The sequence below is a fragment of the Bos grunniens genome, chromosome X (genome assembly GCF_055505025.1).
Source record: "Bos grunniens cultivar Pamir isolate PY7600 chromosome X, Bosgru_T2T1.0, whole genome shotgun sequence".
Classification (NCBI taxonomy): domain Eukaryota; kingdom Metazoa; phylum Chordata; class Mammalia; order Artiodactyla; family Bovidae; genus Bos; species Bos grunniens.
The window spans coordinates 18,025,849-18,042,135 of NC_141194.1; the positions used below are offsets into that span (position 1 = coordinate 18,025,849).

The 16,287-nt window shown below is 37.9% G+C and overlaps 1 protein-coding gene across 6 annotated transcripts in view; it reads left to right on the forward strand.

The window, feature by feature from the left end:
* CNKSR2 (connector enhancer of kinase suppressor of Ras 2) overlaps nt 1–16,287 on the forward strand; it is a 286,090-nt gene that overhangs the window by 48,690 nt on the left and 221,113 nt on the right. For all 6 annotated transcript variants that reach the window (XM_086387243.1, XM_086387241.1, XM_086387240.1 and 3 more), the window contains exon 2: nt 12,493–12,656. In XM_086387243.1, the coding sequence (XP_086243369.1) occupies nt 12,493–12,656 (164 nt within the window). The remainder of the gene's footprint in view (nt 1–12,492; nt 12,657–16,287) is intronic.

Consider the following 16,287-nt stretch of genomic DNA (forward strand, 5'->3'; position numbering starts at 1 on the left):
AAGCAATTACCCTGCAATTAAAAATAAGTAAATTTAACAAAATGTTTTAAAACACCAAAGATTTCTTTTTGGCTTGAACCTGTCAAATTCTTGACTAGTTATTGTCTATTATAGACATTTATCATGGCAATAAGTGTGTCAGTGTGTGTGTGTGTGTGTGTGTGTGTACCAGACGCAGAGGGTGCACACAGTGAATTTGGAATGCTGTATAAGATTTGTAATTAGGGAAGCATCATACGAGATGTATTGAGATTAGGTTTACTAGTGGATGGTACCCTTTGTTTCTACAGTTATTACTTTAATGCTAGAGTTTTCTTTTGGGAAAGTTATTTCACTCAGAATTAATGATTTGCACAAATTTAGATTAAAATGATCAGCTGTAACTTCTAAAGACAGTTTTTTACTTTCTATTACTATAGTGTTGTGTTTTTTTTTTGTTTTTTTTTGAATCACCATTTTAAAAGATGTTTCTACTTTTATTGCATTTTTTCCCATTGATTTTTGGTTTGTTGTTCAGGTATAAATAACATAGGATAGGTTGTACTTCTAGGTTTTTTCCCCTTACTTTTTGTTACCAGGAGGAGACTAGGTGGTGGTACGGGGGGAGGAAGGTGTGGTATAGGTAGCGTGGAGGAAGGAAATAGCCCAAGAAAAGCCATGTTTGGGAAAGCTTATTCAACTCCCATGACTGGAATAACTTGAGAAGTGAAGGTACTGAGCAGGAAGATGAGTTCCTGCCAAAGACGATCTTTTCTTGGCAAAATGTAAACTGGTCACAAGTCACTGTGCTACACATTGAAGCCAGCAGGAGCTTTTGTGAGCACAAATCTGAATGCAGCCTTCAGTAATACTGGCCTTCTTTCAGTGCTTCATACTCTCCATCCTCTGTCCCACCTTTGGATCTTTGCTGTTTCCAGAATCTAATGCTCTTCCCTCCCCCTTCACGTAACTGGCTCACACTCCTCTTGTCATACTTCTCACAGAAAACCTACCCTTGAACTGTTGAATTTGGTCATATCCCCCTATTACAGGCTTTTGAAGCACCATTCAAAGATACCTTTCCTTTGATTTACATGTCAGAGTTGCTTGTGTGATTCTTTATGTAATGGTCTTCTTTCCCATTAAACTGTTGGCTCTGTGAAGGAAGGGACCATGTCTATTTCTGCTTACCTTTTATTCATATTCCCTAGAATAATACCTAGATCATAACTAGGCATTTGATAAATACTTGTTGAATGAATAAATGAAAGTTGATATCAGGAAATGGAAAAGCACTTGGGAGGGATCCTGATATTGAGCCAGAAAGGCAGATATTCCTAGCTCAGCAAGCTAGTTGGTCAGAGGAAAATCATATACAGTTCTGTGCTAAGGAATAGTTATTGATTTAGGAATCTGATTTAAATCTGAAGAAAATCAAGAATATTAAGGGAAGCCTGGGGCTGAGATAAAGCAAGATTAGATGACTCTCCAGAAGTAAAGTTGGATCAACAGGTTTTGCCCTTTACAGTGGCATGACCCAGGTTGTCCCCACATCAACATTGGGCAACCACTGTCTACCCTCCCCCTTCCTCCCTAGAGAAGGAGATCTCTCCCAGCACTCAAAGATGACTGATTAATCCTTTCTGCTACTGTTCCTTCAACATTTATATGGATGGTGTTTGGATACAAAATTGCTTTCCTCCCTTGGTAAAGCTAATGTACAATTTTTTATAAAATTCAAAATCCACATATTGCTGAAACTTTTGGCGTGTCTTCACATTCAACAATACTGTTTAGACATTAAAATATTAAAAACAAAAGATAGCTAATTATTTTTTATGATGTATTAGCTTGCTTGAGGTATTTTGATGAGTTTCATGTGAGATTCCCTGAATGTAGTAAATCATTGCTTTTGATGGTTTCTTTGAAGTCAACAAAAAGAAGAGTTGTGTTTCTGTTAGAGAAACTTAATTACACAGGAACATACCATTTGTAATCAAACATAAAATAGTAAATTACAGGCGTGGCTTTCATAAACACATATACTTCCCCAAATGCTTAAGTATATTTAAAATTTGAAAGTAGTTAATTTAGGCTAAAGTTAATACTTTGGCCACCTGATGTGAAGAGCTGACTCATTTGAAAAGACCCTGATGCTGAGAAAGATTGAAGGCGGGAAGGAGAAGGGGATGACAGAGGATGAGATGGTTGGATGGCATCACTGACTCAATGGACATGGGTTTGGGTGAACTCCAGGAGTTGGTGATGGACAGGGAGGCCTGGTGTGCTGCAGTTCATGGGGTCGCAAAGAGTCAGACATGACTGAGCAACTGAACTGAACTGAATTTTTTAGATAGCTTGTACTTTTTAATATATACATAATGTAAAATTTACCATTTTTAATCATTAAAATTTTTTAAATTATAAAATACACATGACATCAAATTTACTATTTTAGACATATTAAAATGTACAAGTCAGTGATGTTATGTCCATTCACATTGTTAAGCTACCATCACTAATATCTATCCATGAAACAGTTCATCTGGTAAAACCAAAACTCTGTACCTATTAAACACTAACTCCCTCTCTCAGCCCTTGGCAACCAGCATTCTACTTTATGTCTATGAATTCTAGGTATTCTAGGTACCTCATATAATTTCAGTCATATAGTATTTGTCCTTTTGTGAATGGTCTATTTCACTCTGTGCTCAGGGGTCATCCATTTTATAGCATGTGTCAGCATTTCTTTCCTTTTTTTTTTAAGACTTAAAAAATATGAACAAAGTTTGTTCATCTGTTGATGGACACTTGGGTGTTTCCACTTTTTGTTTATTGTAAATTATGCTGCTATGAACATGGATATACAGATTTTTTTAACTTTTTATATTGGAGTATAGTTTATTAACAATGTTTTGTTAATTTCAGGTGTACAACAAAGTGATTCATTTATACAAATATCTATTCTTTTTCAAATTATTTTCCCAGTTAGGCTGTTAAATAATATTGAGCAGAGTTCCCTGTGATATACATTAAATCCTTATTGGTTATCCATTTTAAATATAGCAGTATATACAAAAAATTAAACAAATGAACTTATTTGTGAAACAGAAACTGACTCACAGACTTGAAGAATGAATTTTTGGTTACCAGGGGAAAGATAGGGGGAGAGATATTTCAGGAATTTGTGATTGACAGATACCTTTTTGAGACATTGCTTTCACTTCTTTTGGGTTGAGAAGTGAAATTACTGGATTACATGGTAGTTGTTTTTTTCCATTTTTTAGAGTAACTGTTGTACTCTTTTCCATAGTGGTTGTACCATTTTATATTCATTTAATGGTCTTTATCCACATCCGTGACAAAACTTGTTGTTTTGTATCTTGTTTATTTTGTTTTGTTGGATCATTGCTATCCTGATTGCAAATAGGAAAAGGAGTACGTCAAGGCTGTATATTGTCACCCTGATTATTCAACTTATATGCAGAGTACATCATGAGAAACGCTGGGCTGGAAGAAGCACAAGCTGGAATCAAGATTGCTGGGAGAAATATCAATAATCTCAGATATGCAGATGACACCAACCTTATGGCAGAAAGTGAAGAGGAACTAAAAAGCCTCTTGATGAAAGTGAAAGAGCAGAGTGAAAAAGTTGGCTTAAAGCTCAACATTCAGAAAACTAAGATCATGGCATCTGGTCCCATCAATTCATGGGAAATAGATGGGGAAACAGTGGAAACAGTGTCAGACTTTATTTTTGGGGGCTCCAAAATCACTGCAGATGGTGATTGCAGCCATGAAATTAAAAGACCCTTACTCCTTGGAAGGAAAGTTATGACCAACCTAGACAGCATATTCAAAAGCAGAGACAGTACTTTGCCAACAAAGGTCCGTCTAGTCAAGGCTATGGTTTTTCCAGTGGTCATGTATGGATGTGAGAGTTGGACTGTGAAGAAAGCTGAGCACCAAAGAATTGATGATTTTGAACTGTGGTGTTGGAGAAGACTCTTGAGAGTCCCCTGGACTGCAAGGAGATCCAACCAGTCCATTCTAAGGGAGATCAGTCCTGGGTGTTCTTTGGAAGGAATGATACTAAAGCTGAAACTCCAGTACTTTGGCCACCTCATGTGAAGAGTTGACTCATTGGAAAAGACTCTGATGCTGGGAGGGATTGAGGGCAGGAGAAGGGGACGACAGAGGATGAGATGGTTGGATGGCATCACTGACTTGATGGACTTGAGTTTGAGTGAACTCCGGGAGTTGGTGATGGACAGGGAGGCCTGGTGTGCTGCAGTTCATGGGGTCGCAAAGAGTCGGACATGACTGAGCGACTGAACTGAACTGAATGGATATGAGGTAGTATTTCATTATAATTTTGGCTTGTATTCCCTAGTGACTTGTGATGTTGAACATCTTTTAATGTGCTTATTGGACATCTATATACAATCATTCTTTGGAGAAATGTCTATTTAAGGCTTTTGGCATTTATTAATCAACCTTTTGTTGTTGTTGTTGAGTTACAGGTGAGTTCTTTACTCTGGAGTTCTTAATCTTTTCTGTCCCTTGCCAGAATTCTCACTTGCAAATATTTTCTCCAATTCCATGAGTGCCTTTTAATAGTTTAGTGTGCTATAATGAACAAAATTACTTAATTTTGATGAAGTCCGATTTATTTGTTTTTTTTCCTTTTATTGCCTGTGACTTGTACTTTTTTAAGTCAAAATCTGTAAGTGTGCTTTTCAATATTAGAAGTATGACAGTAGGAGTCTTTTATTTTCAGTTGTCATTGAATGAATATACAGTATGTATCCTCAAAACATTTTAAACACCTGTTGACAAACTACCGATTTTCCAAAGATGATTCAACTCCAACTCACACATTTATTTTTATTATTATAAAAGTGAGACTCTACTAGCTATTTTCTCCTTAGAATTAGAACCTCTGTTGAGAAATTGTAACATTTTTAAAGCCAGTAAATATGAGTATTTTTTGTCTTTGTGATAATCAGTTACTATTTGGCAAACAAGACAATAAAATTTTAGGAAAAATGTATTTCAACATTTCTGTAAGAGATTCCAATTAGAACCTATAGTTGTGTTTATTAAAGGGGTTTATTGAAGGCGGTATTCATTACATCACACAAGAATTTCTTCCAATGGGAAATCTCTTTTTGGCTTCAGTATTAGATACTTTTGAACTGTGGTGCTGGAGAAGACTCTTCAGAGTCCCTTGAATTATAAGCAGATCAAGCCAGTCAGTCCTACATGATTGGAAGAACTGATGCTATAGCTGAAACTCTAGTACTTTGGCCACCTGATGCAAAGAGCCAACTCATTGGAAATGATCCTGTTGCTGGGAAAGATCAAAGGCAAAAGGAAAAAGGGGCAGCAGAGGATGAGATGGTTGGATGGCATCACCAACTCAATGGACATGAATCTGAGCAAACTCTGGGAGATAATGAAAGACAGGAAGCCTTGCATGCTGCAGTCCATGAGGTCACAAAGAGTCGCACACAACCTAGGAACTGAACAACAACAAATCAGGAATAGGTGAACTTCTCTTAGAAATTGGTTTGCTTTTCTAATGAGTATTTTTAACTGTATACCTGATCCAGTTTTCTTCTTTATTATCTTCTAGGCAATTTACAAGCAGTGTTCTATCTTTTCCCATACTTTAGCAAGCCTAGTATTTTTCATTGTTACGAAGTTTGTGTATTACCATTATTTCTGGATCCCATTTAATGACTGTGTATTACCATTATTTCTGGATCCCATTTAATGATATTTTAATTAATATTATTTAATTAATATCATTGATATTTTTAACCACCATTATTTCTGGATCCCATTTAATGATATTTTCTCTCAACTGTATTTTTCTCATCGACTTTTAAATTTGTGTTCTCCTGCTGAGTTGTGGGGAGAAGGCAATAGCACCCCACTCCAGTACTCTTGCCTGGAAAATCCCATGGATGGAGGAGCCTGGTAGGCTGCAGTCCATGGGGTCGCTAAGAGTCAGACATGACTGAGCGGCTTCACTTTTGCTTTTCACTTTCATGCATTGGAGAAGGAAATGGCAACCCACTCCAGTGTTCTTGCCTGGAGAATCCCAGGGACGGGGGAGCCTGGTGGGCTGCAGTCTACGGGGTCGCACAGAGTCAGACACGACTGAAGTGACTTAGCAGCAGCAGCAGCTGAGTTGTGCGTGCTTGTGTGCATGTAGATGACATACTAAACCCCTTTTGATATAAAGTAAAATTTAAATAAAGGGATTTTAAGACAATGTCTTTAAAGTTTCAAATGGAAAATAGAAAAAATATTTTTGGTATAATGTCTTTCTTGTATGTTACAGATGATCACTTTGGGAAGAATTCTAATTCCTTCTAATTTAGCATAGGTTTTAAAGGTAGAGATTTGATGTCAGATGGACTTGGTTTTAGATTTGACTTTACTATTAAGCTATGGGATCCAGGGCATGATCTCTAAATGTCCATTTTCTTATCTGTAAAGTCAAGATAATTATATGTAATCCATAAGAGTGTCCTACAGATTAAATGAGAAAATGTTTGTGAAGTTCTTAAAACAGTGCTTGGCACACAGCACTAAATAAATAAATTGAAGGTATTACTGTTAATCAGAATCATCTTTTCTACTTGGAAATAATTTAAGTATTGCCAGCTTAACATTTTCTAGAAGAAATTAGGACAAAGTCTTGAATTTTTTTTTTTTTTTTTGCTTCATCTTCAGGATACCACCCGTTTCTCTCTCTCTCTCTCTTTTTTTTTTTCCTATCCCTCCTTTGCTGTACTTGCGCAATTTGGCTCTAGCAAAGTAATGCTCAGAATTCTCCAAGTTAGGCTTCAACAGTACATAAACTGTGAACTTACAGATTTCAAGCTAGATTTAGAAAAGGCAGAGTAACCAGAGATCAAATTGCCATCATCTGTTGGATCATAGAAAAAACAAGAGAATTTACAGAAAATCATCTACTTCTGCTTCATTGACTACACTATAGCCTTTAACTGTGGATCACAACAAACCTAAATTTTTTAAAGAAAATTCTTAAAGAGATGGAAATACTAGACCACCTGACTTGCCTTCTGAGAAACCTGTATGCAGGTCAAGAAGCAACAGTTAGAGCAGGACATGAAACAACAGACTGGTTCCAAATCAATAAAGGAGTACGACAAGGCTGTATATTGTCACCCTGCTTATTTAACTTATATGCAGAGTACATCATGAGAAATGCTGGGCTGGATGAAGCACAAGCGGGAATCAAGATTTCCGGGAGAAATATCAATAACCTCGGATATGCAGATGACACCACCCTTATGGCAGAAAGTGAAGAAGAACGAAAGAGCCTCTTGATGAAAGTGAAGGAGGCGAGTGAAAAAGTTGGCTTAAAACTCAACATTCAGAAAACTAAGATCATGGCATCTGGCCCCATCACTTCATGGGAAATAGATGGGGGAACAGTGGAAACAGTGTCAGACTTTTATTTTTCTGGGCTCCAAAATCACTGCAGATGGTGACTGCAGCCATGAAATTAAAAGACGCTTACTCCTTGGAAGGAAAGTTATGACCAACCTAGATAGCATATTCAAAAGCAGAGACATTACTTTGCCAACAAAGGTCCTCTAGTCAAGGTTATGTTTTTTTTTTCCAGTAGTCATGTATGGATGTGAGAGTTGGACAATAAAGAAAACTGAGCACCAAAGAATTTATGCTTTTGAACTGTGGTGTTGGAGAAGACTCTTGAGAGTCCCTTGGACTGCAAGGAGATCCAACCAGTCCATTTGAAAGGAAATCAGTCCTGAGTATTCATTGGAAGGACTGATGCTGAAGCTCCAGTACTTTGGCAACCTGATGTGAAGAACTAACTTATTTGAAAAGACCCTGATGCTGGGAAAGCTTGAAGGCAGAAGGAGAAGGGAACAACAGAGAATGAGATAGTTGGATGGCATCATTGACTCGGTGGACATGAGTTTGAGCAAGCTCCCGAAGTTGGTGATGGATAGGGAAGCCTGATGTGCTACAGAGGATGGGGTTGCAAAGAGTCGGATGCAACTGAACTGAAGACAACATTAAATTTTTAGAGAAAGAACTTGGCTTTGGGGAGAAAAGTAGAAATGCTGGTGGTCCCTATGGTGGATCTTGGCCGTCTAAGAAGTCTTCTAAAGACCACAGTCCCTGAGTGGTTTTCTACTGCATCACTCTATACATCCTATATTATATCAGCTTCTTAGAATTCTGGTTATAGTCTCTCAGCTCTGCCAATTAGCAGGGTGAAGGAGACTTTTCAAAGGTAGTTAAATGCATGAATGCACACTGCCCCAAAGTTAGTTCAGTTCAGTGGCTCAGTCGTGTCTGACTCTTTGCGACCCCATGAATCACAGCATGCCAGGCCTCCCTGTCCATCACCAACTCCCGGAGTTCACTCAAACTCACGTCAATCGACTCAGTGATGCCACCCAGCCATCTCATCCTCTGTCGTCCCCTTCTCTTCCTGCCCCCAATCCCTCCCAGCATCAGGGTCTTTTCCAATGTGTCAGCTCTTCACATGAGGTAGCCAAAGTATTGGAGTTTCAGCTTTATTATCATTCCTTCCAATGAACACCCATGACTTATCTCCTTTAGGATGGATTGGTTAGATCTCCTTGCACTCCAAGGGACTCTCAAGAGTCTTTTCCAACACCACAGATCAAAAGCATCAATTCTTTGGCACTCAGCTTTCTTCACAGTCCAACTCTCACATCCATACATGACCACTGGAAAAACCATAGCCTTGACTAGACAGACCTTTGTTGGCAAAGTAATGTCTCTGCTTTTGAATATGCTATCTAGGTTGGTCATAACTTTCCTTCCAAGGAGTAAGGGTCTTTTAATTTCATGGCTGCAGTCACCATCTGCAGTGATTTTGGTGCCCCCAAAAATAGTCTGACACTGTTTCCACTGTTTCCCCATCTATTTCCCATGAAGTGATGGGACCAGATGCCATGATCTTAGTTTTCTGAATGTTGAGCTTTAAGCCAACTTTTTCACTCTCCTCTTTCACTTTCATCAAGAGGCTTTTTAGTTTGTCTTCACTTTCTGCCATAAGGGTGGTGTCATCTGCATATCTGAGGTTATTGATATTTCTCCCGGCAATCTTGATTCCAGCTTGTGCTTCTTCCAGTCCAGCGTTTCTCATGCTGTACTCTGCATATAAGTTGAATAAGCAGGGTGACAATATACAGCCTTGACGTACTCCTTTTCCTATTTGGAACCAGTCTGTTGTTCCATGTCCAGTTGTAACTGTTGCTTCCTGACCTGCATATAGGTTTCTCAAGAAGCCAGTCAGGTGGTCTTGTATTTCCATCTCTTTCAGCATTTTCTACAGTTTATTGTGATCCACCTAGTCAAAGGCTTTGGCATAGTCAGTAAAGCAGAAATAGATGTTTTTCTGGAACTCTCTTGCTTTTTCATTGATCTAGCAGATGTTGGCAATTTGATCTCTGGTTCCTCTGCCTTTTCTAAAACCAGCTTGAACATCTGGAAGTTCATGGTTCACATACTGCTGCAGCCTGGCTTGGAGAATTTTGAGCATTACTTTACTAGCGTGTGAGATGAGTGCAATTGTGCGGTAGTTTGAGCATTCTTTGGCATTGCCTTTCTTTGCGATTGGAATGACAACTGACCTTTTCTAGTCCATAGGTACTTAGTATATAGTTGCTAAAAGGAATGCTGGAAACATTATTGTCTGGTCTCGGTCTTTTATATCAGTCACTATGATAAAATGATATGAGAAGGAAATTTTTTTCAGTAAAAATTTTAGTATTTTCCATGTAAGAAATTAAATTATATTCCAAAATTAATATTTTCCAAATATTGTATTGCCTGTAGTTCATTTATAATATTTGTAATTTTTATTTTTTTTCAATTTGCAGAATAAAATTGATATTGGTGGCATTACAATTGTATAAGTTTTAATATGTGTATAGATTTGCATTACCATATCACAGTTGGAGCACAAAACAGTTTAATCACCTCCAAAATCTCCCTCTTGCTGCTTTATGGTGATAGCCTCTTCATATACTCAGTATCTGGCAACTACTGATATCTTTTCTACTGCAATAGTTTCATCATTTTCATTATGTAATATAAATGGAATCTTGCAGTAAGCTCTTTCATATCAGTCATTTTCACTCAGCATAATACTCTTTGAGCTCCATTCAAGTTATTGTGTATGTCAGTTGTGGCTTTTTAATTGCTAAGTAGTATTCCATGGCATGGATGCTCCACTATTTGTTATTCTTGTTCACATTATTTCCCCTTTGTTAAATCAGATATTGCCTAACTTTTATTGCAATTTAGAATTATTTAGTGGCATAAAGGGTTTTGAAGAAAACTTTCTTATTTTTTTGGTTGAATAAAATTAAATTTGAAAAGAGGAAAAAACAGAGCAAAGAGTAAATAACGCTTTTACTTACAAACTAAGAGTGATGGCCAGCTTATCTCTGAATTAAATCAAGAATTTAACATGGCTATATCATCTCGCAACTATATGAGAGTTGTCAAAACAAAATTTAACTGCATGGGTTCTAGAGCAAAATCATGTGTCTAGATTTATTAGATAGTCTAGGTATCTGTAAAGTACCGTATATATTGATGTAGTTTGGTCAGTTTTCCGGTGATTAGAATACAGTATTTAGTTTTTATACTGGGATAGGTGGTGATACCTTTCACTGAGACGGTAATTACAGGAGACTCCTCTGGAGGGGAAAATGAGAAGTTGTGTTGTGGACGTGTTACAATATATAGATAATGTAAGTTTGGCATTCATGAGGGAAATCTGAAATGGATGTTTAAGATCTCAGATGGAAGTGGAAGACATGGATGTGGATGAGCTTCTTCAGTTAGAATGTAATGAGTGAGAGGTAAGGCAAGTAGAAAGGGGTCTTTGGAGCGTGCTGCTGCTAAGTCACTTCAGTCGTGTCTGACTCTGTGCGACCCCATAGACGGCAGCCCACCAGGCCCCGTGGTCCCTGGGATTCTCCAAGCAAGAACACTGGAGTGGATTGCCATTTCCTTCTCCAATGCATGAAAATGAAAAGTCAAAGTGAAGTCGCTCAGTCGTGTCCGACTCTTAGCAACCCCGTGGACTGCAGCCTACTAGGCTCCTCCGTCCATGGGATTTTCCAGGCAAGAGTACTGGAGTGGGGTGCCATTGCCTTCTCCCCTCTGGAGTGTAGGGCAACAATATTTTAGGACAGTTGAACAAAGCATCCTGAAAGGGAACTGACAACAAATAGGCAAAGAGAACCAAGAAAGAGCAATGTACACACACCAGTAGAGGGTGAAAGAAAGAGTAGATAATATAGAGAGACTGCAGGTTAACTCAAGTTACTTTAAGGAAGTTTGAAATTTAGTGAAGACTGTGTGACCTGGTATACTAGACTACCGTACCAGGAACCAGGCAGTTTTTAGGATTATCTGTTCTTCTTTCAGTGGCTACGTAATTTCTGTTATGGAACTTTGCTTCCCTTTGCAAAGTTTTTCTAATCTTGTCTCTGCTTTCTCTTATAATATCTGTTCCATCATAATTTCAGCTGAGTTGTAGCCCATTATTACCTTTCATTTCCCGCCTTGACATATAATCAAGACCTTTTAGATATTGAGAATTACCTCACTTTCTTGGTATTTCTTACTTAAAAATCTTATTAGTCCAGTTCAACATTTATATCAAGTCGTTTCATAGGTTATTGAAGCCACTCAATCTGTAGCCTGGCCAATCACTTATTGAAGTGCCCTGAGTAATCTTGAAAACCATATTAATTGTGGATTTCTGCTTTTGGATCTGTAAATTGCAAATGATTGTAGATTAAAGAGTGCATTATAGGTGAGGAAATAAATGTGTAAGGGGTTTGGAAGGGAATAACAGACTAGTGGGAAACACAGCATCAAGGAAATCAAGGAAAGAATTTTGTTTTATTTTGTTTTTTAAGGTGACAGAGGTTTGAACATAGAAGTCAATAAAAAAGAAATGGGTTACTTCAACATTTAATTTTTTAATTGTTGAAGTTGTGTTAAGGTGGCAGAGGAAGATTGAATAGCCTTGTATTGAAACAATGATACCTCTCCCTCTGCGATGGAGTTAAAGAAGAAAGGAGGAGGGGGCAGAGATAAATTTGGAAGTAGGGGAATATGCCCATTAACACATTTTGTGAAACAGGCCACAAAGAGAATGCTAAGAAGAGAGGTAAAGATTTCCAGTAATTGCTGAGGAAAATTCAAATAGGAACCTAACAGCTAAGGATAGGAGGAAGTGATTATCCTCCCCCCTCCGCCACCCCCAGTGAAGCCCATATATAGGTTGAGAAAAGGTGGATGACTGAACTAGTCCAGAGCTGAAATGGACTCAATTTGTGACTTGGTAGGAGTTAATGCTTGCTTTATTGTAAAAATTTGTTTGGTTCCACTGGGTTTTTTTTGTTGTTGTTTTTCATTCTGGTCTTCAATATGTTTCTTCTGCAGGTCTTGATGACTGTTTGCAACAGTATATCAAGAATTTCGAGAGGGAGAAGATCAGTGGGGACCAGCTGCTGCGCATCACACATCAGGAGCTAGAGGATCTGGGAGTCAGCCGCATCGGCCATCAGGAGCTGATTTTGGAAGCGGTTGACCTTCTTTGTGCACTGGTAAGTGCATCATAGAACTGGTGGGAAGGGAAACTTTGCTTTTTCTCCCTGTTTTCTTTCCTTTTAAAATTTTTTCCTATAATTTTTTTTGTTTCTTCTTCTCCTCCCCTTTACAAAAATAATTTCAATGCAAGAAGAAAAAAAAATCCCCTAATTATCAGTCAACTGGATGTGGTATTTTCCTCCTTCATTGTATATGATGTGTTATGCCATGCCAAATTACAAATTAAGGAGGCTTATTAACTCAATTTGTGGCATTTTATCTAGCTACTTGAAAAACTAAGAGCTCACCAAGGGAGTTTTCACAGCAGCACTTGGGATGTACAGTTGTATACAATCATTTATAAAGTTCATTTCCTTCTAAAAGCTTGATTTAGTATCCCAAATGTTAAAGTAATCCTATTTTAGAAAAAATCATCCTTAAAATAATCAATTATTTTAGTGTTGTTTGCATATATATCAATGAATATTGAATATTGTATTTATGTCTGCTTATGTATTGTTATAAGAGCAGTGCCTAGTCAAGGCAAGAGAAATCAATATCAAAATAATCCTGCAAGATTTTGATAGTACATTAGATATTCTGAGAGGAATATAGATTCCCCCCACCCCCCCGCCCGTGTTAGCTAAAATGACACTAGCATGATTGGGGCTAGAACTACAATGAGAAAGAACATGAGTCTTGTAATAATATGGGACTGAAATTTGACTCAGTCAGTTAATGACATTTGTGGGCAAATCATTTCACCATTGCCTTAGTTCTTTTATTTAAAATAGAGATATTTTATTTAAACAAGAGATATTTTATTTAAAAAAAAAAAAGTGCTTCCTTGGTGGCTCAGCCACTAAAGAATCTACCTGCAATGTGGGAGACCTGGGTTGTAACCCTGAGTTGGGAAGATTCCCTAGAGAATGGAATAACTACCCATTCCAGTATTCTTGCCTGGAGAATTCCATGGACAAAGGAGCCTGGTGGGCTACAGTCCATGGGGTTGCAAAGAGTCAGACTCGACGGAGCAACTAACACTTTATGGGCTTCCTAGGTGGTGCTAGTGATAAAGAACCTCCCTGCCAATGCAGGAGATGTAAGAGACTCAGGTTTGATCCCTGAGTTGGGTAGATCCCCTGGAGGACAGCATGGCAAACAACTCCAGTATTCTTGCCTGGAGAATCCCATGGACAGAGGAGCCTGGCGGGCTACATACAGTCCATGGGATCACACAGAGTTGGACATGACTGAAGCAACTTAGCGCAATATCAACTACCTCTTGGTGGTGGTGTGAAAATGAGATAGTGTTTGAATAGCTCCTAATTCACTGCCTGGCACCCAGTCGACATTCAATAAGTTGTCGCTATTATTAAGATGATGATTAATAATAAATGTGTAGATAATTAAACATGATTCAAGCATCCATATACTCAGCACTGTATGTGTCAAGTGTAAAATCTAGTTCCTGCCATCTTGAAAAGTCTAGTGGAGGGAGAGTGACACACAAATAAGCATAAATAATAAAATTACTAAAATAAAAGCATGAGCTAAGTATTAGGGGACACAGAAATTTTGACTAAGATAAATGGGTTCATATTGCAAAAGATGTCATCTTTAACAGCCTACTGGAATATGAGCTTGTGTTTAAGAGGTAGAGAAACAGAGGGAAGTAATTTCCAGGTAGATAAAACGGCACATACACAGGCACACAGAATAAAGAGCATGCCTGGTACGTATGGAAAATGGTAAGTTATTTTCCCTCCACAAGTAAGCGGAAAGCAGTGGGCATAAAATTAGACTTTAGAAGATAGATCAGACTGTAGAGTACCTTAATATCCTGGTAAGAGATTTGTAGTTCTTAGTCTGGGCACTAGAGATCCATGCAAGAATGATCAATTACTTGCTTTAAAAAGGTAACTGATGGTAGTGAAAAGGGTGGACTGGCCTGGACTGAAGATAGGGGAACAATTAGGAAATGTTTAAAATAATCCACTTAGGCTATGAGTATGGCTTGAACTGTGGATGTGCAACAGGAATAGAGTATACTGGTAAATAGGAGTGAGTGACATAAAAGAAGCTGAGAAAGATTCCATCCTTTTAGCTGCAGAGATAGAGTAGATTTTACAATAATGAAGATAGGCAATAGCAGCAAAAATAGATTTAGGTGGGAATATAAATTGAGTTTTATATTTGTTGAATTTGAGACATCTCTGGTTTATCCAGAAAGAGAGACTCCATCAGACAATTGAATTTATGAATTTGGAGCTGAGAAGTGACTGAGGACAGAGATTTGGGAGTCTCAAGGACATAGGGATTGAATCCATAGAGAGAGAGAGATCATTCAGGGAGGGTTTATAGACTTCAAAACCTTGACACTCCATCTGGGAAGGAAGGAGGGGAGGGAAGGGGAGAGGAGGCTGCAGAGGAGTTGTCAGAGAAGCATGAAGACAACTATGAAAGAATGGTCACAAAAGCAGTGGGAACTATTATTTCCATTAAGGAACATTAATAATGTCATCAAATTTCACAAAAAGCCAATAGAATAAGCAAAGAAAAGAGAACTGACTGAAAATATTTTTTAAAGAATCTGAAACCAGATTGGTTGAATAGTACCTCCTACTTACACATTTCAATCTTAACATTAATTGTCCTTTTGTCAGAGACATGCCCTGATCACTCACTTCCTCACCCTGACCGGGTCTAAAATCATCCCCTCACTGTTCTTCTCTTTCTTAATCCTCATCTTATTTTGTAATTACATATTTATTTATATATATATATATATATATTTTTTTTTTTAGTTTAGTATCTGTTTCTTCTGCTAGACTATTAGCTATATGGGAAAAGTGCCATTGCTTATTGAACACCTAATATGTAGCACAAATGCCTGGCAGCAGTAAATGCTGAATAAACATTTTTTTGAAAGTGGCAATGAAAGAGACTTGACATATTTTTCACATGATAATTTAGAGATCCTCTTGTTTCCTTATTCCTGAGATAAGAAAATTAATTCAGACCAGAACACACACTTGCACTAATCAGATCGCAGAAATCATGCCTGAAATAAAAGCTAGTACTCAGGGTAAGGTAAGAGTCCACAGTGTTTTTGCATATTGGTTTCCATATCTGAGTCAAAATGGTCATCATAAAGGTATCATCTAAGTGACTCAGAGACGGGAATCTGACCTAGCAGTACCCTATCGTTATAACAGTAAAGTTGAGCATGTTAGAGCTTGAAATCTAGAGTGAATGTGTCATAAGCAGGTCTTCTCATAAATGAACCATTCACATGCTGAGCTCCAGTCTGTCACTTTGAATAAGAGAATGAGATTGGTCATTATGGTACTACCTAGAAAGCATCTAGACCTATAGACTTTGGAGTTTGGCCCATGATAAACTCTGCTGACCTCAACTTACTTAAAATGATGGTATGAGAGATATAAACCACTGCCATGCAGTTCTGGGTTTAAGCACTCTAGTGTTGCATCATTTTCTTGGGGGGGAAAATGAAAACATTAAATTCATTCTTTCTATGTTTCTTCCTCAAAGAGGTCAAATGTTAAACTTCATTTTCACTGCTTCCTAATGGCTATACATCAGCAGCTTAAAAGTGGACATAGCTTACACTTTATGCAGTAGATG